The following is a 25271-nucleotide window of genomic DNA, read 5'->3' on the forward strand; positions in this document are numbered from 1 at the left end:
GGGGTATGGCAGTTATATTTAATCCATACCCCTTATCGCATTCCACGCGACATCGTAACAGAACGCGAAATCGCTTTGCGGCTCGTCTTTGTCTCGATTGTTGTATTGTGTGTATTGATGACCTTCCAAGCTCAATGGTGAGCGCTGTGAATTTATGCAAGAGGTCCCAGGTTCGATACCCGGCACAGGCAATTTGGGAATTTATAATTTCTGTTTTTTTTCTGGTCTGGTCTGTTGGGAGGCTTTGGCCGTGGCCAGTTACCACCCTACCAACAGAGACAAGCCGCTAAGCGATTTAGTGTTCCGGTGCGGTGTCACGTAGAAACCGATTAGGGGTATGACTCCAAGATTGCAGGCAAGGGCTAACTTGTAGTAGAATAAATCGCACGTCGCACTCCGAAGATGCTAAATGGTCCCGATATACAAAGTATACATTAAAAACTTCCGAAAAGCAACTAAATCGTACATCGCCGACACATAAAGTATCGTGTGTGCTATGGCCCTAAGTGAGAGAGTTGTTTTCTTTGCACATAATAGTCTTAGCTCTGTTAGTGAGCCAAACTGAAAGTCATAATGTAACGTATAATATTAAATGGACCCGCGTGACTTGACAAAACAAATGCGCAAATTACGACGCGCTGACTCCGCCACATCTCAGCAGTGCTATTCTATAACACTGTGTTCGCCGTTGAGTTCGCCTTGGATACATATTTATTTATTTGATTAGAATTTAGAGATATGCCTCTCTCATTTGATAATTTGCAGAATGTTTCTACTGAAGAATGTGCGAATTCGCCCACAATACTTGTAACAACTACACTGTTAAAAATAAGCCAGTAATAACGTGTTACGAGCGGGAATTAATATAATACTTATAAATGGTATGTCATCATGAGTAAATTTTTAATCATATAATTGCTATATCTACTTAAGTATGCTGCAGTATTTTAATAAAATTAAAGTTAGTATGGCATACTTTTAAATTTGGTTGCCTTGAAGCAATCGATTCATAGCGATAAGGCTACCAAATAGTACCTTCTATATTATGTTATATATATGATAACGAAGCAACAAATATTAATTTAAATTGTTAGATTTCAATGTTAGTTCGTTACTTAAGAATCAAATGTACCAAGTGATCTGAATAAAAGGTTATTATATTATGTTATAGCTGTATTGTAGGTATATTTTTGAATTTTCTTTGTGGGGTACAATAATTTAATTCGTTCATACTTAGATTTTCTAAACATACCTAAGGGTTAATATTCTGAAAAAAAAAGTCAGCAATATAAAAATAATACTACTGTAAGCGCTGGTAGTAATTAATGATGCTAAAACAATAGCCGTTGCCTATTTAATGTAAGCCTAAATTGTGTTAGCTCGTCGCAACTTCAGCGTTGAAAAGAAGACTGTGCGTATACAGAATAGCAATCTGCTGGTCGAAAGCAAACCGCAGAGTTAGCGTTACGCAACTTTTACTACTTACTCGTTAACTTCCCGACAATCTCCATGGTGTAAGATGGCTTTTCACCATATCTACTTATATACTTATAGATTCCATTATAAGCCTATTACAGTGTACTGCACTGTAAAGGCTTTTTCTTCTTCTTTAGTCGCCCCCCACGACATCCGAGAGAAAAGAAGGGGTGGAGACAAAATTCTACCCAGTATGTCAAAGTCAAAGTCAAAAATATCTATTCAAGTAGGCCCGCCCACAGGTGGCACTTTTGATGCGTACATAAGAATTACACGGTAGTAAGATGATGGCGATAACCACATTCGTAAACTTAAAACTAAAGCTACGAGGGTTCCAAACGCGTCCTGGTCTGAAGCCCACCACAAACTTAGCCGGGTGTTTTTTTTTGTTATCACCATCTCACAATGTCATTTAAAATTATTAGAAGAGCAACCTGGTTAGAGCAATAATTAACACCCAAGCTTTTTTTGGTAGTTTATTGTAGAACTGTATGCAATTTCCTTTAAACGAATTATGAATTTTATGTAACCTAGTATATTGCACTGTAAGTTTATTCTTACTTCTAATGTCTAAATTATTGCAGTCACATTTTTTCTTTAATTTAGAAATGTTTTTATGAACGTTCATTACATTTTCAAATATGTACTGACTATACGTATACACTGTCATTATTTCAAAATCTTTAAATTTATGCTCACCATCCTCCATTTCCTTATTGACGTCTCACTGATTTGTAAAGGCCTTTTCTCTCACATAAAAATGGTATCATTTACGAGCTTTACGTGCTATTCTAGGTAAGTTTGTCCAGACTTGAATGAACGTACGCCAATGTCAAAGTCAATGTCAAAAATATCTTTATTCAAGTAAGCCCATAGGTGGCACTTTTGATGCGGACATTACATGAAAACACACGTAATGTACGTACACGCACGTAGTGAGATGATGGCGATAACCGTATTCGTAAACTTAAAACTAAAGCTACGAGGGTTCCAAACGCGTCCGGCCTAAGAAGCCCACAACAAACTTTACCGGTCGTTTTTTTTGTTATCACTATCTCACATTGTCATTAAAGCCTTTTTTTACAATTAACTTTAGTTTTAATTAACTAATCATGGCGCCATAAGTACAATTTTGATAGCTCATATTTCGCAAAACTGACACTTAAAAAGATCTTATTATAATAAGATGCAAGACAAGGTTGGAAGATCAAGAAGACTTGATTGATTCATACTAATGAATGCAAGACCGCTATTTTTTTATATAACAAAATGTCGAATAAGTATGTATGGCAACGTATTCAAAGCAGATTTATAAATAAAGTTTTTGATATCTTCTCTCAATATCCTTGTACTTTAATTAGATTTATTTGCAATAATATTTGATATCCAGTCAATATTCGAGCTTACCGTTGCAAACACACTAGCAGCAGTTCCCGCACTAACGTCTAAAGATGTGGAGTGTTCATTACAGTCTCCTATGGAGTTGGAATTAACACCTACTATTCCAGAGGCATGCACAATTGGGCCACCCGAGTCCCCTCCGCAGATAGTGGTTTGCACTCCGCACCTTGGGGCCAGACACAACATGTACGCTAACTTCTGATCCTCATTAAGACAGTTATGTATCATTCCTTTAAGAACTTGCAATGGTTTTTGCGATGCAGTCGCATTTGTTAGGCCATATCCAAGAGTATGGGCTTCATGGCCCATCAGGGAGGTGTAGTCAAGTGGGCTTAATTTTCCGTAATGATTTACCAAGATACCTTCGCTCCGAAATAAACAAATATCATTCTTTAATATGAAATCTAATTGTTCGAATGCGTCCAGCTCGTGGTAATAATACATTGGATGAATTTTGACTTCGAAAATAGGTTTTATACTCCCCCCATATTTCGGCAAATAACTATTAAATCTTGCTATGAGTTTTGTCTTTGCATTTTTTTTGTAGTATTCTTCTACACTGCAGTGAGCTGCAGACAGAATCCAAGATGGAGTTAGTGCGGCACCTGTGCAGCATGGCCAAAATCTTGTCTCCATTTTTCCGTCTTCATACAGATCTGTCTGTTCCTCTAACCGAACCACATAAGGATACTCGTCTCTCAGAGCATCTCGGCCTCCGTATATACGCAACTCACTCTCACAATGTGAAATACTATAAATAATGATTTGCAGAAAAAGTAACATCCTTAAAAATATTAAGAAGAAATAATAAAGGTACGTTTCAACCAGTTTCCTTTTTAATTGTAATATGTAATTAGCTTTATGACTATAATCACGTTTAAATATTTACTGTTACACATCAACCGAGAAAAGGAAGACACGTCTTTTTTATAAGAGCAATCTGCTGAGTTTCTTGCCAGCACTTCTCAGTGGAATCTGCCTTCCGAACCGGTGGTAGAGTCACTACAAACAGACTGACTTGACGTTTCAAGAGTGCTTATGAACTGGGCCAACCTGAAATAAATGAATTTTAAATTTTATGATCAACTGAAATTTTTATTTGCAACATATATAAAAAATATCACACCATAACACTCCCTTAAACACTCGGCGATAGTTTTGAAAACTGTATGTTTGTCACTGATCTACAAATCGAGAGCATAGTTTGACATTTTCTACCTACTTTAACTGATTCGATCATGTGAAACTTAACCACAATTTAAACGGTATTCGTGTACATCTAATAACAATACTGGAATCTTGCTGTCACTAGATGACGTTCTTTCGAAACCATATAAATCGTAGTTAACTTTTACGCGACCGAATAAGTAAACGTAGGTAGAGAATCTCACACATGGCACTACATAGGATTGTACCGCAAATTAGAATGCGCTGACAGAACCTTGGACAGGACGCGTCTGATAATATCATATCAACCCATTCCCGGCCCACTACGGGGCACGGATCTCCTGATACAATGAGAAGAGTTCAGGCACTAATGTACCATGGTGGCCATTGAGAGAATTATGGAGAACTCTCAGGCATGCGGGTTTCCTCACGATGTTTCCTTCGCCTCGAAGCAAGTAACATTTTGATATCGATAAATGCAAGTGAAGCCGAAATCCAAAAACCTAATAACTGTTGATATATGTTTCAAATTGGCATCGTTGAAGCCTTTTCATGTAGAACCCGAAAATATTTGCGTTATTTTGTATACAAATTATATACATCGTTGTCCCCTTTTTTTTGTTAATGTAGCGCCTCAGCGTCATCGATGGATCGAGTAAGTGCAGAACCAGTCTGCCAGAGGCTCAATTCTGGACTTTAGAAGAAATAGGGAATAAAATCATCATAACGTTACGATCAAAATCGGATAATTCTTAACGTTGGGAAGATTAATTTCGTTGAACTACAATTCAAGCCATACGCCCTTGATCTCGAGGATGGGAACCACGTCTGGGTCATTTTTAAAGCTGAAGAGACTGTTAGCTGTAGAACTACCAGTCGAATTTGAAAATGTTTATTGCATTTTATAGATCAGTAGGTACTTGAGGAAGACAAGCAAGCTAATATTACCACCATTGGGATCTGCCTAGAAAGTCGGGCAAAATGTTCTTGTGGGCGGGCGATGTGATGCGGTGGGTAGGAGTGTTTTGTGTAGAACAGCAGATAAAAGTTCTTGTGAGAAAAAAATCTTATCAGAAGCCGTCGGTACTTGCTAGTTTATTATACGGCCATTTTTTATGGCCACATAAAAATAAATAATATTTGTACAAGTAGCGCAACGTTAAGTTGAACAAAAGTGAATGTAAAACAACGTGTACACTTTTTACAACGTGTAAGGCACGAAGCAGTCGTGGCCGAGCGGTTAAGGCGTCTGACTAGAAATCAGATTCCCTCTGGGAGCGTAGGTTCGAATCCTACCGACTGCGAATTTTTTTTTTGCTTTTTAGAAATTATGATAAAATTATTACACTAGAGAAGAGGCAAGAGGACCCCGCACTGGTTAACGCAGTGCTGGTAGAACCCCGATGCGGTGGACAGATATACCTGAGCGGCGCAAGGTAAACAAGTATTTAGAGCTCACTACAAAAGACCAATGTCTTATTTTAAGATAATAATTGACGGACCAAGCAGATCGCTCACCTGATGATAAGTGGAAAACAATCGCCTATAAACGGAACAACGCCTCACAGGGCATGCAAGAAGCATCGATCTGTATCCATCAATTATATCTCTTGTCATAACTCCATGGCCTTGGATTCGATTTCCACAACTGGAAGATGTTTGTGTGATGAACATGAATGTTTTTCGGTGTCTGGTTGTTCATAAGTATTTATGTATATTATTCATTAAAATATTCAACAGTCCATATACATACATACATAAATGTTAGTACCCATAACACAAGCTAAGCTTACTTTGGAGCTTGATGGCGATGTGTGTATTGTTGTAGTATATGTATTTATTAATATTTATTTATTCATTATAAGTGTTAAACCTTATGTGCCTGTGATTATACCGGCAACCACACCCTTCAGACCGGGACACAGCATTGCACCAACGCTGCTTGGCGGCAGAAATAGACTGCTAACCTTGCTGCGTTCGTTTACTTGAAACGTTTACGAAACTGACAGTCAGAACACAAAACAGTTATTGCAAGTAGTTAGTAACAGTACTCTATAATAAGGCACCCGCAAAGGGCGATATCAAAGGCGGCTCAAACAGATACCCGGTAAGCCACTTATCCGGTACAACCGGGCGGCGGGCGCGGCGCCGGTAGTTGTATATCCGGCCCGGATTGACGCTCGGCCCCTGAATCAGTTAGTGTAGCTTTGATGTCTGTGACAAAATAACAATAATAATAACAAGTTCCGATTTTAAACTGTTGGTATTTTGGATTGTGTGTAGGCACGAGGCGAGCATTTTTTTATACAACAAGCCAGCCCCGGCTGGAAGCTCACCTGGTAGTCAGTGATATTGCAGTCTAAGGCGGGAGCGGGACAACCTGTTTGGGGGTTAACAGCCCCATCGGTTGCTGCGTGGCATCGTACCGGAACTTTTAATCGATAGCGGTATATCTTATAGATAAGGTAACTAGCCAGTAGTTAGTGAGACCAGAACAGAGAAATTTCACCAGTTCAATTCGCGTCCATCCGTTCGCAATTATTCATATATATATTAAAACTATTACATTTGTAATAGTTTTGATATTATTTCCAAAAATCTTAAATCTTTCGGTTCCTACTTCCTACTTACTTCTTATCAAAAAAAAAAAAACTGATAGAAATAAAAATGAATCCGCAGTCGGTAGGATTCGAACCTACGCTCCCAGAGGGAATCTGATTTCTAGTCAGACGCCTTAACCGCTCGGCCACGACTGCTTCGTGATTCTCACTCTGTAATAAGTGTACAGGTTTATTAATACAACCAAAGTTTATATTATAACTTTAATTGTGTCATACTAGTATTGAAACTAAAACACCTGTTTCTTTTATTATATTTATGTGTGTCACCAACCCAGCGTCGACATGACTACGATTAATCTTACGGAATCACATTTACTAACATTAATAAGCCAAAACCTGTAATTATTATTTTTGTTTAAATAACTCATGACAAAACAGAGTTCCACTATGTCTCCTGATGACTGACTGACTATAAAACATAATATTCGAAAACCTGCTTAGAAGGTATACCGATTATAAGAATAAGTATCAAGTAGTCTATATTCGAAAGCTCAAAAGACGCCCAGCTCGTAAAATTATATAGATCTATAATTGTAGAAACTTAAAAATAAACCTATCAATCTAACGTAAAAAATCGTATATTTTCCAATTATACATTTCGGATTGTTGTCGAATTCAAAATTAGTTTCATATTGTTACTACATAACTACGTAGGTGCTGGACAGACTAATTATTTTAAGGTCTAGACCAGAGTAATCTCAGCATTAGAGCTTACAACTAAAGTCCACTGATACCGCACCCGACATAACTCCGGCCTTAATCTTAAACCGACCGACTCAAACTAAAACACTACCACAATAAATACTATACCAAATTAAGGATGTGACTTGCCGTTCGGTCAGGAAACTAGCGGACACATTATAAATAAATAAATAAATAAATATACTACGACAATACAAACATCTAGCCCCAAAGTAAGCGTAGCTTGTGTTATGTGTACTAAGATGACTGATGAATATTTTTATGAATTATATACATAAATACTTATGCATATTAGTATTATATGCAGATAAACACCCAGACACTGAAAAATATGAATATTTTTCAGTGTATGGGTGTTTGTCTGCTAATGCTATACTTTTCGTCTTGTATTCTTCTGTAGAAAAGGACAGTACGATTTAGACCTATTAATAATTAAGTATCTTGAGGATATCTACGTTTGTTATCGATTTGTATAAACAACCAGATAATTTTAAATAGATATACCTTGAGTAAATACATGATGTTTTATCCAAGTTCTACGTAAAATGTTTATAATACTTAGTTTCAAAAAACTACTTTTTATTTCGCCATCAAAGTCATCCCATCTTAAACACTTATATATATACGTATATACAGGAAATACAGGTTGCTCTTTTAGAGAACAGCACAAATATATGGTAGGTGAAATATGAAGTGTTGTGAAACTAGTGTTAAATTAATTTTATAAAGTTGGTAAATAATTAAACTTTGGATAACTATAATTAAATTTATGCCAGATATTTTATTAAATTTATAAGGATTTTAACAAATTTGCTGATAATTATTTTTAATCAATAAATAGTTTTGAAGAAATAGATTAAATTATACTTGATTGACAACCAATGTTAATGGCTCGATTTTGGGTCCTTTTCTATTTTTAGTGTATATAAATGATCTACCGTACCATGTCAGTGGAACATGCGACATTGTATTGTTTGCAGATGATACATCTCTAATTTTTAAGACTGATAGGAGTAAAGATAACTCTGACGAAGTAAACCGTGTTATGTCGCATGTGTCGCACTGGTTTACAGTTAACAACTTACTTTTAAATGCAAAAAAAACAAAGTGTGTCGAATTTATCTTACCAAATGTAAAGAAAATTGATAAAAATATAATGATAAATGGTGAATCACTAAAAATAGAGACTTCCACAGTTTTTCTGGGCGTGACCTTGGATAATAAGCTACAGTGGGGTGCCCATATAGATTCACTAGCGGGTAAACTAAGCTCGGCTGCCTACGCAGTCAGAAAAATTAGACAGATTACTGACGTTGAAATAGCTAGGCTAGTTTATTTTGCATACTTTCATAGTGTTATGTCCTATGGAATCTTGTTATGGGGTAAAGCAGCTGATATCGAAACTATATTTATATTGCAGAAAAGAGCTGTACGGTCAATATATAAACTTAAATCACGCGAATCCCTCCGTGAGAAGTTTAAAGAAATAGGCATACTTACTGTAGCTTCACAATATATTTATAACAATATAGTATTTGTAAGACAACATATTAGTCTTTATAAACAAAAAGTGGACATAAACAGTCGACTTACAAGAAATGGTCATAAATTAGTGTCATCTGCATATCGTCTGCGTAAGGTACAGGGATCATTTGTGGGATTGAGTATACGCTTTTATAATATGATTCCTAAGGTGATTTTGGACCTGCCAATGCACAAGTTTAAAGAATTTGTTAAAACACATTTATTACAGCGAGGTTACTATACAATTGATGATTTTTTTAATGACAAGGTTGCTTGGAAGCATCCGGCTCCGCTTTCAGCTCTCACAAGATAGAAAAATGAATGTTAAAATGCAAAATGTAAATTGTTAATGTTGGAAAAGAGCAACTGCTGAGTTTCTTGCCGGCTTCTTCTCGGTAGAATCTGCCTTCCGAACCGGTGGTAGAATCACTACAAACAGACAGACCTGACGTTTCAAAAGTGCTTATATTAGGCCTACTTGAAATAAGTGAATTTTGAATTTTTTTGAATTTTGAGTTGGTGTGTTTTTTGATACCGGTGTCTTAGTCGTTATCACTAGACCTGATTTTATTGAAAAAGTTTTTTAAAGCAACTAAAGCATTATTGATAACTTCCAAAGACAAAGTGATAGAGTCAGACCGCAAAAAATATTTTTTATAAAATAGGTACGCAAAAAAAAAGGAGACATTTCGTATCATGTCCTGATAAGCTGTTTTTCCAATTATTTACATTTCAGAGTATATGCATTGCGACCGCATAAATCCATCTACTCGAATATCATGGCCCTACAGCAAAGCACACTTTAATGCTGGGCTTAGTGAGGCCTATTTGCTTTATTTACGAGGCCCGTTAAACAGTTGCGAGTTATAGTTCGTTACAGTTTTAACCTCCCCACTCCCAGACCCACTGCTGGGAGATTACAGTTCAATGAGTTGTCGTCTGTCTGGAGTTGCAAAGTAAACAGATAAATCAGCGGTGACCCTTATAGTTTACGTTCTAATAAACCCCTAATGGGCGCCCACTTTAAGGGACGCTTTATTTTACTTTCGCTGATAGAATTGTGACAATTAACTTAGTTGTTTCATTTAAGTATTTCATTGAGACTTATTTTTTATTATACGTAATTTTTAGTACAATTATTGATGGTTGAACAATTGTTGTGCTCTCCATCCGCAGTTAGAGGGGCGTGCGGCGTGACTTATTAAAGATAACGGTGAACGGGCAACAGGGTGCTCTGTGCAACTGCAACTGCGATTGCAATCCCGTCTGCACTACCACTGAGCTCAGTGGTTATGAGCACAACCTCCCGTTTCGAGAGGCCTGTAGTCCAGCAGTAGACTGTTATAGACTAATTGGAAAGGTGTAGCGGTCTCCACATTACAGAACTAGATGGCGCCACAAAAATCCTGCATCGCGCTAGCGAAGTATTCACGAAGAATGCCTATATAGGACCTCGGTCCCCGAGCACGATCACCCGCTCGGAGGAAGATCTTCCTGTTACGGTCGAGCGTATAGCTCCCATACAAAGATTTTGTCACTTTGTTTTTGTCTCTAATTGATTGACACCATCTTGGCGCTGTAAGTTGTGAAGCTGTAATACGAGTGTTCAAAGAACTAATAGTGTTATAGACACTCGTATGTCATATTTGGCACTTCCAATGGAAACAAAATCCAGTGATAATCAATCAGCTGTACCTAGTCGCCCTTCCTCTAACCAAATCCTTAATTATTTATTTATTTATTTTCCTTTATTAACTTTCAATGGAAACAAACAGTATTATTACACGTAGGAATAATGTCGTTATTTTATATCACATAAACCAATGAAGTTTCCACAACTTAGTTATACATATACATAAACTATAACATTAACTTAGGAATTAAGTACTAAGCGAAAATTACACAAAACGTACCCAAAAAAAAGCTTCTAATACTTATTTTGCCACAAATATATTCCTAAAAGTGCCAATTTTGGCGTGAAAAATGTCCGTCTCACTATATTTGCTGTTGAAAGCATTGCACAAGATAAAAAGTTATTTGCCAAATACTTTGTCTTCCATCTAGCCCACGCTAAGGGATGGGAATATCATAAATACAAAAGTGTGTCTATTTGTTTATTCGTTACCTATGCACAATCATTGAAAATTGCAACAATCTTTACGAAATTTAGTACATGATACATAGCTTGGATCCTGAAGATGTATATAGTCTTTTATTTAGCAACAGGTTAATAATACCGGGGGATTTAAAACTTTTTTGTTACTTACGCTAAACCTAAACTGATTTTGGCGAAATTTTCTATAGTGACACTTTACATGCTGGATCCATAGGACACTTTTATCCTGCTGCGCTTGCCACCTCGCCAACCAATTGTCTACACGCCTAGTCGACATGATGTTAAACTTATTACTTAAACTATGAGGGTATAAGGGAACTATAAGTTCCTAACATTATTCCATTCGCTCACGTATCACTCGATGGCAGGGTTCCACGGTGGTATAACGCTGAGTGTGCCCAAGCCGAGGCACATAAAGATACAGCGTTTGCAGCGTGGGCTGAAGCCCGTTCAAAAAAAGCTCCGGATATCACCGCCAAGAAGAGAGCTTTTAACTTAGCCGCCAAGTCCTACAAGAAGGTACTAAAAAGAGCTCGTTTTAGTCGCACCATACGTATCGGGGCAAAATTAGCTTCTTATCCACGTGGTAGTAAAGCTTTTTGGTCCCTTTCGAAGTCCATCGAAACGAATTTTTGCCGTCCTTCGCTGCCACCCCTTTTGAAACCTGACGGGTCTCTGGCTTTTACTGCAACAGATAAAGCTAACCTCTTAGGATCTCTGTTTGCAGCTAATTCACAGCTAGATTCAGGAAGTGCCTCACCACCAACCATACCTTTTTGTGACTCTGTCATGCCAGAGATACGCATTCGACAGTGTGAGGTTTTAAAAGTGCTCCGCAATCTGGATGTGAATAAAGCCAGTGGTCCAGACGGAATTCCAGCAGTGGTTCTTAAAACCTGTGCTCCCGAATTGTCTCCTATTCTAACACGTTTATACCGCCTCTCCCTTAAAACCACTCAGGTCCCGAAAGCTTGGAAGATTGCCAACGTGCAACCTGTTCCAAAAAAGGGTAGCCGTGCCGACCCATCTAACTACAGACCAATTGCTATCACCTCTTTATTATGTAAAAGTCTGGAGCGTGTACTTAATAACAGACTTCTGGCATACCTAGAAAACAACGAACTCCTGTCAGACCGTCAGTACGGTTTTCGACGAAATCGGTCAACAGGGGATCTTTTAGTGTATGCCACGCACATCTGGGGTGAAGCCATGGATAAGCACGGTGAAGCGCTCGCCGTTTCACTCGATGTATCGAAAGCTTTTGATCGTGTCTGGCATGAAAGTCTTCTGCACAAGCTTCCAGCCTACGGGTTACCCATTAGTTTTTGCAACTGGATCGCTGATTTCTTGAGTGGACGATTTTTTCGGGTTGTCGTCGATGGGTCCTCGTCTGACCTAATGGCCATCAACGCTGGTGTCCCTCAGGGATCGGTTCTTTCCGCTACGCTCTTCCTGCTGCATATAAATGATCTGTTAAAACCCGGCATCTTTGGGTATGCAGATGACAGCACTGTGACGGCTAGATACATGTCCAGTCCACGAGCTAGTGGAGACGAAACTCTTGTGCTCAGAGAGGCCTTGGTGGAACGCGTTAATCTGGCCTTAAGCGAGGTTTCCGATTGGGGTGACACTAATCTGGTACAGTTTAATGCTTCCAAAACCCAAGCGTGTTTGTTTTCCGCCAAACGGAGTCCGTTCCCCCTAACTCCGACTTTCCGAAATGTATCTGTGCCAATCACGAATAGTATTGAGCTCCTAGGTATCAGCATTTCGTCCAATCTAAGCTTTGGACAATGCATCGAGTCCAAAGCTAAAACTGCTGGCAAAAAACTTGGCATCCTCAACAAAGTTAAGCGCTACTTCACGCCAGAACAGCTTCTAACCCTGTACCAAGCTCAGGTTCGGTCGTGCATGGAGTACTGCAGCCATTTATGGGATGGCTCTGCCAAGTACCAGCTCGATGCTTTGGATTCGGTGGATCGTCGTGCTAGGAGACTCATTGGCAACGACCTTGTAGTCAGTAGACTTCAAAGCCTTGAACACCGGCGCAAGGTTGCTTGTCTGGCTGTTTTCTACAAAATACATTTCGGAGAGTGTGCTCAGGAGCTATTCGATTTGGTCAAACCATCTCCTTTCTACCATCGAACTGCGAGGCACCGAAAGAATCTGCACCGTTACGTGGTTGAAATACCATCAACACGTACGAAGCGTTTTGCTTCTTCCTTTCTGATCCGCACCGCAAAGGCCTGGAATGCCCTCCCATCTTCCGTCTTCCCTGATACCTATAATCTGGGTACCTTCAAATCAAGAGTGAATAGGCATCTTCTAGGCAAGCGCGCTTCATCTTAGGCTGCATCATCATTTACCATCAGGTGTGATTGCAGTCAAGCACTTGTCTATATACTTTAAAAAAAAAAAAAAAAAAAAAAAATAACATTTTCTAACATCACTTCGAAACTATTTATTGTAACATGTTTCTTTTCTTGCGAATTATTAGACGGGCTTGTTACACGCATTTCAGTACAATCATCCGAATATTTCCAATCCCCAAAGACACGGCCGCCTTTTGCGAAGGCGGTTGAATCCGTGGAGATATTGGGTGACGCTCACAAAGGCATATTTCGTTTGAAGGCTTTGCGCGCCGCTTTATTAAAAATACCATCGTTCTCATTTTTAATCGAATTTGCTGTTCCCGCGCCACCGTTTATATTTTTACCTATCTACAGGCTTTAGATGCGAATAAGCAATAAATACGGTTTGAATATTAAAAACTGGACCAAAAACATCTCCGAATTTAATGCAATAACTGGACAGTTAAAATAACCCGCCTTTCTATTCACTTCTGTCTGTATCTTGGTCGCCATACATTTTTAAGAGACTTCATACATTTTCTGCGGTGCTTTGTGACAGAAATAAGCATGGCGATAGTACTTTCCCGGATGAGCTCTGTCACAAAAAGCACAGATTCGAACTCGGCCCCCCGAAAGTGAAGTCTAGCTCCTACCCACTGCGCTATCACCGCTTCTCTAAAACTCTAAACCTTTAATTTCGACAGCAATTAATTTAAAATATAAGTTTGAACATTATTAAGTTTCTATTGTCAAAGACTAATTTAATCACAGATTTTGCCATGGCTACATTGTTACTATACTAACAATGAATTGAAAGAGTAGGTATATGTGCATATATGAGCCAAATACATGCTAGTGTGTGAAATGATTTTTTTTCTTATTATTATAAATTTTACGTATTGAAGTTCGCCAAACAGTATATTAATACAAACCTTAAGATTCCTTAGGATGCGAATCCAGTAAAAAACTTCAACCTTTTCATCAGTCTAATTGTTTTTGAGCTCCACTGCACAGCAGTCGTGGCCGAGTGGTTAAGGCGTCTGACTCGAAATCAGATTCCCTCTGGGAGCGTAGGTTCGAATCCTACCGGCTGCGTTATTTTTAAATCCAGATTGGATTGAACATACTTTATATTTTTTTGTATAAATAAAGTGGTAGTAAGGTATTTTGTAATTAGTAATAGCATAATAATGATTACAAACTATCATTAATAGTTCACGTATGGGCATGGTACTCAAAATGCTGGCGCTATTGGTATTTTTAATAATATAAATTTTTCTGTAATAACTATTTCAACTGCAATTACTGCAGATTTACATTGAAGAGCGTATTGCAAAAAACTGCATTCGTTACAGTAGACTTAAGTACTCAACATCGCAAAATGTTCGTTAAATGTGATTTCTACTCAGGGTATGCTACTACTAAGGCTTTGATCGTGTGCCTTTAGCTCTCAATCAAGGCAAGTAGTATTTCACACAAAGGGATCAAAAGGTTAAGTGTTTAGGGCTATCTAGAGGTGTTATTAGTGAAAGATGTGTAGATAGCAGGCGCCGCAGATGCCGCGGCGATTCCGCGACTAATCGTCTTACTACACGCGATGGCGGATACTGACTTTTGTTTTTGTGCTACATTTTAACATGACTATCAGGATTTTCTTCATACGTATTGCACTTGCTTTATTATATAAACTATGAACAAATTATATTAATGAAAGACAACATCAATTCCCTAAATGTCAATTTTGTCCTCTTTTATTACGAAGATGAGGAATTAAAATGTTTACACAATACTGTTGACATAGCTAGACAATGTTTCACACAAAGAGTTAACTGTGTAGTGTTAGCCAGTGGTGTAATTAGCGGTATATGTGAAGATAACAGCGATCATCGCGTCGTCGGAGCCGCAGATGCCGCGGCGATACCGCGACTAATTGTCGCACTACACGCGATGGTTGATACTGACTTTGTTACTGTGTTACATTCTACCATGATGATTATACGATTTAGTTCTAAACTTCGGCAGAGCTATAATAGTTTATTGATCCACTCAAGCGTGTTTAATAAGGTGAAATTTCACTTTGTGTATTGTTCGCTTGTAAACTCTATACATCAATAAGCTAACAGAATGACACAGCAGTTCTAAAAGAACAAACAAATATTCGTTTTTTTCTATTTTATTTGGATTTACAAAAATGCGATTTTAGAGGTAGCTCAAAGGATAAAAACAGGGCTTATAAACTAACTGTTACAGACTTTTATTTGCCTTTCCCCGCGTGTACTGTATCCCAACTTCTATAAATTGATGTTATTGATTTGAACCAAGGAAGAAGCAACAGTTTAACTATTATTGTAAGTGTATTACGTTTTTCGGGATACATACTATCCTAGGTCTGTTCAGAATATATTTACAACAATATAGTATTTGTATGATAAAACATTGCTCGTTATAGTCACTACATGCAGCCCGACTGATTTGAAGTTTCAAAAGTTATTTTAAACTAGGTAGGCTTGAAATAAATGAATTATGAATTTGAATTTGAACTACAACCACGCGTCAATTTGATGTGGCCATTAACCTGACGCGTGGGTGGTTCGGAGCAGAACGTGTTCCTCGCAGCATGGCAAAGTGCTGCTCTGTTTGTAGGTGATGGTTTTTCACTTACCATCAAGTGGACCATCTGCTGGGTCCGTCAATTACTACTATAAAAATATATCTTGAGGTCTCAGTTCATAGCAAACCTCTCGTGTAGTTTATCTTAGCAACATGTTGCTGTATCGAACAATGTGTTGATAGTGTTGTTCAGTAATTAAGTGGCCTGAGCGAGCATCGTGTCGACGCGAGATCGCGCGATAGCGCGACTGATAGTCGGCGCACACGCGATCTTTAGCCCTCAAGCAACTTTTAACTCTTAACTGCAATTACTTACAAGGTTAAACCTATCATGAAAACATTTGTAACTGTTCCAAGACTTAAATATACTTGAAGAACTTTGTTAGTTTAAAGTTAAGGCTGTTTTCACATTCGAGCCGTAAAATATTTAATAGGCGAAAACTTATCAAAATTTAATAAATTCGTTTGTATTGGATAGAAGCAGGCGTTATTTTACGGAATTCCATTATATATTATGGAGGAATCTATATGTCGTATACCAAACAGTTGATCTGTTTGGAGTGGAGTTACACCATAGTACATATTCTCCTGCTTTTCGCGGAGTATAGCAAATTAAGCTTAATTTTCATCAATGCGTTTGTACTAACGACACAGGCATTTTCTACTGTAATAAAAGTCTAAAAGGTTTGAAATGAACTAAAGTAACAAGCAGAAAATACAATTCATCAGTTATCTTAGAACCCGTAACACAAGCTACGCTTACTTTGGGACTAGATGGCGAAGTGTGTATTGTCGTAGTATATTTATTTACTGTCGTAATATATTTTTTATATAAAAGGATGATAGCGCATTGGGGAGGAGCTCGACTTTCGGGGGGCCGAGTTCGAATCCCAGCTCGCACCTTCGAACTTTTCTAATTTACGTGCATTTTTAGTAATTAAAATATTATTTGCTTCAACGGTAAAGTGAGTCATCGTAAGGAAATGCATGCATGCATGCCTGCATGCCTTAGAGTTCTACATAATGTTTTCAAAGGTGTGTTGATCACCAATCCGCACTGGGTCAGCATGGTGGGCTACTGCCTTAACCCACTCTCATTGTAGGAGGAGGAGACCCGTGCTCTGTAGTGAGCCGGTATTGGGTTGATGTCAAAGTCAAAGTCAAAGTCAAAAATATCTTTATTCAAGTAGGCCCGGCCCACAGGTGGCACTTTTAATGCGTACATAAGAACCACGATGTGATGATAATGATTTATTTATTTATTTATTCATACCGAATTCCTTCCAATAGTTTAGTAGTTGGTACAAGGTGCCAAATGAAAATCAGTGCTGTATACTCCCACTGGTACAAGCAGCACAATACTGAGTAGGCACCTTTTTTTCTACGTTGTGCCACACATATCCTACGTGGTCTCGTCGTTGTTAAAATGAATTTTCTTTCCTTCTTTCTTATAATATATAATAGACTTAGCAATTTAGATCCGCAGTTGCTTATAATTTTAATTAAAGCCCTGCGTTAATAACCCCTCCATTTTAATGTCGGATAAATCAAAGAGTCACTACAATAAGACCAAATAACAGTCAAAGTTAACAATCGATTTGATCTCAGTCGTACCTCAATAAAAGTGACCTATAAAACTCGGCCTTGCCTCGAATCCGAAATGACGAATTGTTAAAATTCCGAAGTCGTAACAAATTCATAAGTCAATTTGCCCGTACCTGGGGGAAATTATCCACCGATGATGGCTGCTTAGTGCCTTGAGCTTTGATACTCATTTTCAAGGCATTTTAATAAATTACTCGGCCTGAAGCAAGTACGTAGGTTTTGCGACACGATATATTAGTCATGTGAAATCAAATCATTTATACTTTCTATTTAAATTGGCCTATCCACAGATACTTCAATCAACGATCAAACCTATCTTAATAAGATCGTTACTGGATTTTATTTCAGTTGCAATGTGCAATTTTTGATGCATTTTAGGATTCCTCGAATTCGTCATAAATTAAGTTTTATATTTTTATTAAAATGTTCTTAGCCTACTCTTGGACGAAATATCAGTATAATTTAGTAATAAAAAATATTAAAAAAGAAAAATTCTAATATTTTAATCAATATAATTTTCTTTACCCTGATAAAGTTTCATGACGATCGGTTAAGTAGTTAAAAAGTGAAAGGGAGCGCACAATACTTGCATTCGAATTTATAATTTTAGTTACTATTCAAAAGTGAGTTTGTCAATTTGTATGACGATTTGTGTGTGTTTCGCACTAGCGACTTTATCTGTGTGGACTTCAGAATTGGGTCCAAAGCTGAGCTCGTAAACAATTTTTAATTTCCTTCGGGAACTACTTAAGGAATCGGGATAAAAGGTAGCCTATGTTCTTTTCCATGTCAAAGGCTAAATGTTGCCAAATTTCATCCAAATCCGTTTAGCCGTTTTTGCGTTATCGAGTAACAAACATCCACACTTATAAACATCAATGCTCATATGCTATGTTACCTAAGCTATACAATATACTACCGTTGGATCATTGCACGCCAATCTTGGCTGAATATGTAGATCACAAACGCTTAACATCTATGTTTTTTGTACCATGTTCAAGCAAAAAGAAAAAAATAATATATAAATAAACACTTCCACATTCATAATATTAGTAGGAGTAATAACATTAGCAGGGAAAGAAACGTGATCAAACACATTCAGTATGCATCTTCTGAAAATCCATAATGCTCGGATTGCACGCTATAAGAGTATACCCCAGTTATCTCCCACTTGGCTCCGCATTCCGCATACATGATCGCTGTCATGTATGTATGTATGAACTCCCTGCACGCATTAACATACGGAACGCGCCAAGCGACCTGTTCGGTTTGTAAATGTGCTGAATCGTAATGTCACATCAGTTATCAGCGTTTTGAGGACGTCAATGATGGATAACTAGGGCGCTTACGTCTTCACCTAGACTAAAGATAGACTCTAGTGCCCGTTTTTACTAAACCTAGGAATAGCTTTAATCGTATGACGTAGTTGATTCCTAGAGAAAAAAACGCTTATGTGATGTTTAACGCCGTTTAAAATTGCGACACCGATTCGGCGGATCGTAAAATTTAGGGGACTCGTATAAAAATTGAATTAGTTTTTTTATCATAATTTCAAACAAAAAATTTAAAATATGATAATACAAACTCAAAATACCATACCATAAACCATAGACAAGTTAGATTATATTTGTTGCCTAGTGAAAATCGATTGGTGGAAGGTAAATGTATACCAAGGAGAGAAACCGGGTATAAGTCTTTCTTTTATTTAACGACAATTTAGCCAATGACTGTATATCTCACCTGTTGGTAAGTGAAAATGGAGTTTAAGATGGAAGCAGACTAACCTGTTAGAGCTGTGATAGTTTTATTAAGCCCATACCTCTGTAGATTATTTATTTATTTAATGAAAAATATAAATAATAATAACATCGGCGTAAAAAAAACCCAATCGGATTTATCCGTACACCGGTAGTCATCGTTCAGCGCTCGGAATTATAAGTAGGTAAGTATTAAAGCTACATACAAAATATGATGGGTAGTTCTAAAAAAGAAAATTAAAAAAAAAAATTGCGTTTCAACTAGTACTATTCATAAAACCAGTTCCACATAGATGAATAGATAAACAAAGTCAAGAAGCAGAACCCAAAAGGCTGCCTTATCTTTATTTATGCACCTCCGTGTAAATCTTGGGTTGTCTGGTGACGTCATACCTGAGCAATACTGTTCAAAGCGGCACACGCTACTAGCGTACGGCAACTCGGGTGTCTGCACATAATGTATAGTATGTGAAGCTGTGATGGCTCAGTGGGTAGGACTTTGAATTCACTTTCGGCAGACCGAGTTCAAACTCCAGCACCTCTAACTTTTCGAAGTTATGTGCGTTTTAAGCAATTAAAATATCACTTGCTTCAACTGTGAAGGAAAACATCGTGAGGAAACCTGCATGCCTGAGAGTTCTCCATAATGTTCTCAAAGGTGTGTGAAGCACACTAATCTGTACTGGGCAAGCGCGATGGACTACGGCCCTAACCCCTTGTTATTGCCCCCTACCCTTTAGTAGGCTGGTAATATTTTTATATAATGATTAATAAATGCAATAATAAAAGCCTCATTTCTTACATGAGAGGTTTATAGAGCCTAGACCTACTAGGCTTCTCTAAAATGTACTGATAAGAAAAGTTGTAGATACATATTGCGACTCTTATGCCCGTTTTTACTAATAAGTAACGCCTAATCTAAGGATATCCAAAATCAAAGCCTTAAATTATTGTATTTCTAGGTTCATATTTTGGTTACTTTACATTATTTATTTTTAAGGTGACATTGTAATTTAATTTCACAATTTTTGATACCTTAATTTTCTGACATTTTGTATAAATTGGAAAAATAATTTTATAATTAAGGTTATATTATAATATGCATGCCATAGAATGGCAGATTGTAGTACGTAACTTTTTATGTTTTATTATAAAATCAAATATGTTAACCTTAAAAACGCAAATAAAGATTTGAATTTGAATTTGATATTCCTAGGCGTACATCTACATTTGACCAATAGTTATCGCGTAAGAGTTGGTGAAACGTTGTAGGTATATAATTATCTATACACATCGCCTTAATCATTAGGCATTCGATTTAGGCAATTCCTACATTATATCGACCTAGATTATTGGCTTTATGTACTCTCCCAGGCACTGAGGAAAGGTAAAGTCCAAATTATTCTCGACAAAACGTACGCCCTGACCAGTACGATCTTAGATCAACGTTGCTTCACGCAATCAATTGATCCGCGCTATCTCAACTAATCTCCATCGGATCTCTAGACTATTAATTAATTGCAAGCAAACATAAAACATGAATACTCAACCCCTTTCAGTTGATGAGGGACGATGATACGATACACTATCCGTGTCCCCACACTTGACACTTGACACTTGATGAGACAGCCTGTCGTGTTGCGTGGAGAGTGAATAATTACCACCGTGGTGCTAGGCTCTGATTCTCTGTCATATTAATATCGCGATATGTATTTCGTGACGTCACATTTTGCCCCTCTTCCATATTGTATAAAAGCAGATTACATTTGGCAAGTCCATGATTTATAGCTTTAATCCGCGATAGCTGAACAAATCCTTACTGTAATTAACATATTTATTTATTAATTACTTGCAGTCCCTCGCGACTTCTTCCGCATATAAGTCAACGTAAGAAGATAAATGATGTCGAGGACTTTGTTTTAGAACTTTAATAGGGGAACAACTTTATCATTCATTATTATATCGAAACTTTAACCGTTTACGCAGCGCACGCAGCGAAAGCTCTCAAAATGACAAAAAAACCCCAATTTTGAAACATTCTTCATTGGTGCTTTGCTTTTATTGGTCTTGCGTGCGAGTTTTACAGCCGATAGCCTTCCTCGATAAAAATGTTATCCAACACTGAAAGAATTTATCAAATCGGAGGAGTAGTTCCTGAGATCATCGTAAGCAAGTAAACAAACAAGCTCTTCGGATATATATATATTACGTATAACATACATAACCGACGATGTGAGGCGTCTTCAGAATATCAATTGGTGGTGCGCTGTGCGTGGTAAATGCTCATGTACCGTCCGTCAGCACTGATGTAACGTCCGTGTCATCATCGTACGTAGAAGAAGGTAACGGGCTAACCTATTAGGGATATGGCAGTTTTATCAAACCTGTGACTGGAACGCTATATCACTTAGCGGCACGTCTTTTTTGCTAGGGTTGTAGGCACAGCAAACCAGAAATTCGGCAATTCAAGTGCCTCATGAAGTGTTCCGCATGCCGATAAACGCAATAGAAATGGCCCGGGAGTGACGTTGAGCCAGCGCACGTAGACCTCAGGTCCCCTCGCATAATAAGGGTTGCCGCACTTTGCTATGTGCAAAGCTCATGACTCAGAGCCCCCCATAAACTAAAAACGACGATGGGTACGAAAGTATCCGGGCATACTCCGGAGTAAAATGCAAGCGAATTCTACCGTTTTTCATATTATACCGCTCGAAACCGTGTAGCGTCTTTTAAAAATCCCGCGGGAACCATTAGTTTTCCCGGGATTAAAAGTTTTGCCAAGATCTGTGTAGCTGTGCAGCCGTGCATTACTACAATCAAGGGTTTTTGCAATCCCCTGAGAATGTTACCCTGATGCTGTTCCGAGAAAAAAAAGTATCCTATGACCATCAATATATAGTATAAGTGACAAAAAAAACAAATAAAGTAACATACAAACTTTCGCATTTGTATTTTATGTGTGGATGAATTAAATTACTTACTTTAAACTTAACATTTAATGTTATTTCAACATAACGTGTCTCTGCGCCGATTGAACCTACTTTATTTGCAATAAGAACGATTTAAAGAACTTTGTGGAGTGTGATGCTCTAAATGTGAGAGAATCTCTAAAAAGTGTAGAGAATTTCAAATTAAAGATTTATCTTTCAGAATGTCATATCTAGACATATTACATATTACATATAGATGAAATATTAAAATAATATTTATTTCATACATTGTTTATTATATATACATTGAATTATTATTTGAAGCATGCTGTTAAACGTATATAATAAGTTATTTACGATGCCACTACGCCGTGTACAAACCGTAAAAACTGATGACACTTGATATCTCTGATAAGTGTGACAATAGTAACCTGACGGCGAGAAAGATTACACAGCCATGACGAATCCTTAATGTTTTCTGGTACTGTCTGATGTCAAGACAAAACCAACATGGCGTGCGTGAGGTAACAAAGTTAGGTCATAAAGTTGTAACGCTCAAACAAAAGCAATCATACCAAATTTACCAAATAATAATTATTATTCTTACTATCTAAAGAAACCAGATCTTACAGGTATCTTGTAGCGATTGTTGGGCAAACCCTCCCGTTTTGAGAAGGTTCTCAGTCCAGAAGGTGAGCTGTTAAAAGCTACCGAGATGATGAATAAAAAATATATCAAAGGCACCATGCACTAAAGACTTAAAATTCAAATTCAAACTATTTATTTGGAATAAAATTTGGTAGGTACTAAACACATATATTGATGTTAACATTTTGTGTTTCACACATGTTTTTTCGATCACATTGACGTCCAAATATTGAGGTAAATAAATAAAGCATAATATCTTAATATAATGCTTTATTTCTTATACTTATAATGTGAGTTTAGGTAATTATGTCAAAGAAGTCAAACATTTTTGTGTACTAAAAATTCCATGACTGAGTAAAATTTATTTTAAAAGAGCCATTTCTTCAAGGCAGCTTTGTATCTCAGTGGTAATATCTGCATATTAGGATTATTTCTCAAAAAAAATATATCTCGTAGTTATAATGAACATTGCTTGCTAAAATTATAATGTTTCGGAGCGGGGTAAAAATATAATTTTACAAGCCTTCCAACAATGTTGGAGCAGACTTAAACAATGTTGTTATACTGTAGGCATCAAATATGCAGATGTTTGGCGACTTGCAGCGAAATATCATCTCGCTTATGAAGTGGAGCTAACAGAACCTTCTGCCGCAGCACATAAGGTTCAAAATTGTACGGTTATGGTGAAAAGTGGCACATGTGGCCGGATATTGGGTGCTCAAAAATGCAATAAACGCACCGCGTGGACCGATGTATTGTCAAGAAGTGCACTCAACGGGCTTATGTTCAGTATACGTCTACATATGTGAATTTTACAGCCTTAAATATGGAGACTATAAGGCAACAAAATTGCATCACATGAAGGGGCTAATTTGCTGGTTATTATGCAAGAAAGGAAACAACGAAAATTATTAAGTAGTTATTCAAACTCAAATTCAAAATTCAATTATTTCAAGTAAGCCCAGTTTATAAGCACTTTAGAAATGTCAAGTCAATCTTTAAAATTTTCTATCTTAAGATGAGAGCAGAGCCTGCTTCCAAAAAGCCTTGTTGTAAGAAATTCATCAATCGTATGGTAACCACGATTTATTATCGATTTATCTTGGGAATCATATTATAAAAGCATAAACTCAATTGACTTCTGCACCTTTCGCAAACGATATGTAGATGTTACTAACTCCATTTCGGGTAAGACGGTTGTTTAAATCCACTTTTCGTTTATAATATAAACGAAAATAATGTTGCACTGCACTTCAAGTGCAGTGAAACATTATACTGGCCAAGTGCAGTGTATGCGCGCCACCGTCACAAAGCTCCGACACCCTAAAGTTAACTATAATAATAATAAATATACTACGACAATACACACCCCGCCATCTAGTCCCAAAGTAAGCGTAGCTTGTGTTATGGGTACTAAGATAACTGATGAATATTTTTATAATTATAATACACATTACATTATACTTATAATATACATATAAACACCCAGACACTGAAAAACATCCATGAAACTGTATTAAACACTTAAGTTTTTCAAAAAAAGTTAAAGTAAGGACATCTACGTATGTTTGCGTGAGAACTGATAACTGTATTTTATCACATGTATTTATTTATTTACTATCTATATTTAAATCAACTTTATGTAACAAATAGATAATGCGTTATAATAAAACTTTCAATGTATTAATTAAATATATATTTTTATGGTTAGTGTAGTTTTTTCTACAAACGTAGAATATGGCAAAAACTTCTAACGCGTGTACATAGTTATAACGTTTTAACAGTTTTTTTCTTCTTTTCTTCACTCCACATTTATAAATCAGATGTAGGAGTAACCTAAACTTGAGCTATGTATTTCTGCCCGATTATGACTTGTTTTTATAGTTAATAAATCATGGAACTGATTTTAAGGTTCTGCTGGATATAGGAGTAGGCAGTCCCGGGATTTCTTTTAATTTCAGGGCAAATTAAAATTCCATCGCGGACGAAGACGCGGGCAATCGCTATATTCTAAATTGAGCTTCCACACAATCTTACGTAAACTAAAGTTTAATTACTAATTACTCTAAAACTAACAATGTACTATATTACGAACTTAATGCATTATCTAAGGGTGTTTGAAAGACTGACATCTTAACGCTGTAGTATTGGACTACTGCAGCGCTGATTTTCAGGTATAGCCTTGGTTGGCATCACGGCCTGCCTGGAACATTTTAATAAATAGAATGCGAAAGAAGAGAAAATGAACGAAAAAAAACGCTTACATATTATATACGTAAAATAATTATGGACAGCCAAATAAAAAAGAAGACATAAAAAGATGTTCAGCGCAACCTGGTGAGTATTCTACAAAAAGTGGAATG

General features: G+C 37.2%; 1 protein-coding gene and 3 non-coding genes across 4 annotated transcripts; 2 read left to right on the forward strand and 2 right to left on the reverse strand.

The window, feature by feature from the left end:
• Nucleotides 1-2829: 2829 nt before the first annotated feature.
• Nucleotides 2830-3660, reverse strand: LOC120636934 (chymotrypsin A-like). The gene has a single exon (XM_039908504.1). The coding sequence runs from the start codon at nt 3658-3660 to the stop codon at nt 2830-2832; it is 831 nt and encodes a 276-aa protein (XP_039764438.1).
• A 1606-nt stretch (nt 3661-5266) lies between these two features.
• On the forward strand, nt 5267-5348 carry Trnas-aga. Its single transcript has one exon. It is a non-coding gene; the product is annotated as a tRNA-Ser (tRNA).
• Nucleotides 5349-6718: 1370 nt separating this feature from the next.
• Nucleotides 6719-6800, reverse strand: Trnas-aga. Its single transcript has one exon. It is a non-coding gene; the product is annotated as a tRNA-Ser (tRNA).
• Nucleotides 6801-14371: 7571 nt separating this feature from the next.
• Trnas-cga lies at nt 14372-14453 on the forward strand. The gene has a single exon. It is a non-coding gene; the product is annotated as a tRNA-Ser (tRNA).
• The last annotated feature ends 10818 nt before the right edge of the window (nt 14454-25271 follow it).

This window comes from Pararge aegeria, chromosome 3, assembly GCF_905163445.1.
Source record: "Pararge aegeria chromosome 3, ilParAegt1.1, whole genome shotgun sequence".
NCBI classification, from domain to species: domain Eukaryota; kingdom Metazoa; phylum Arthropoda; class Insecta; order Lepidoptera; family Nymphalidae; genus Pararge; species Pararge aegeria.

What these genes read in the sequence shown, in the direction of transcription:
- LOC120636934 (XM_039908504.1), bottom strand. Translation starts at nt 3,660, where the DNA reads ATGTTACTTTTTCTGCAAATCATTATTTATAGTATTTCACATTGTGAG.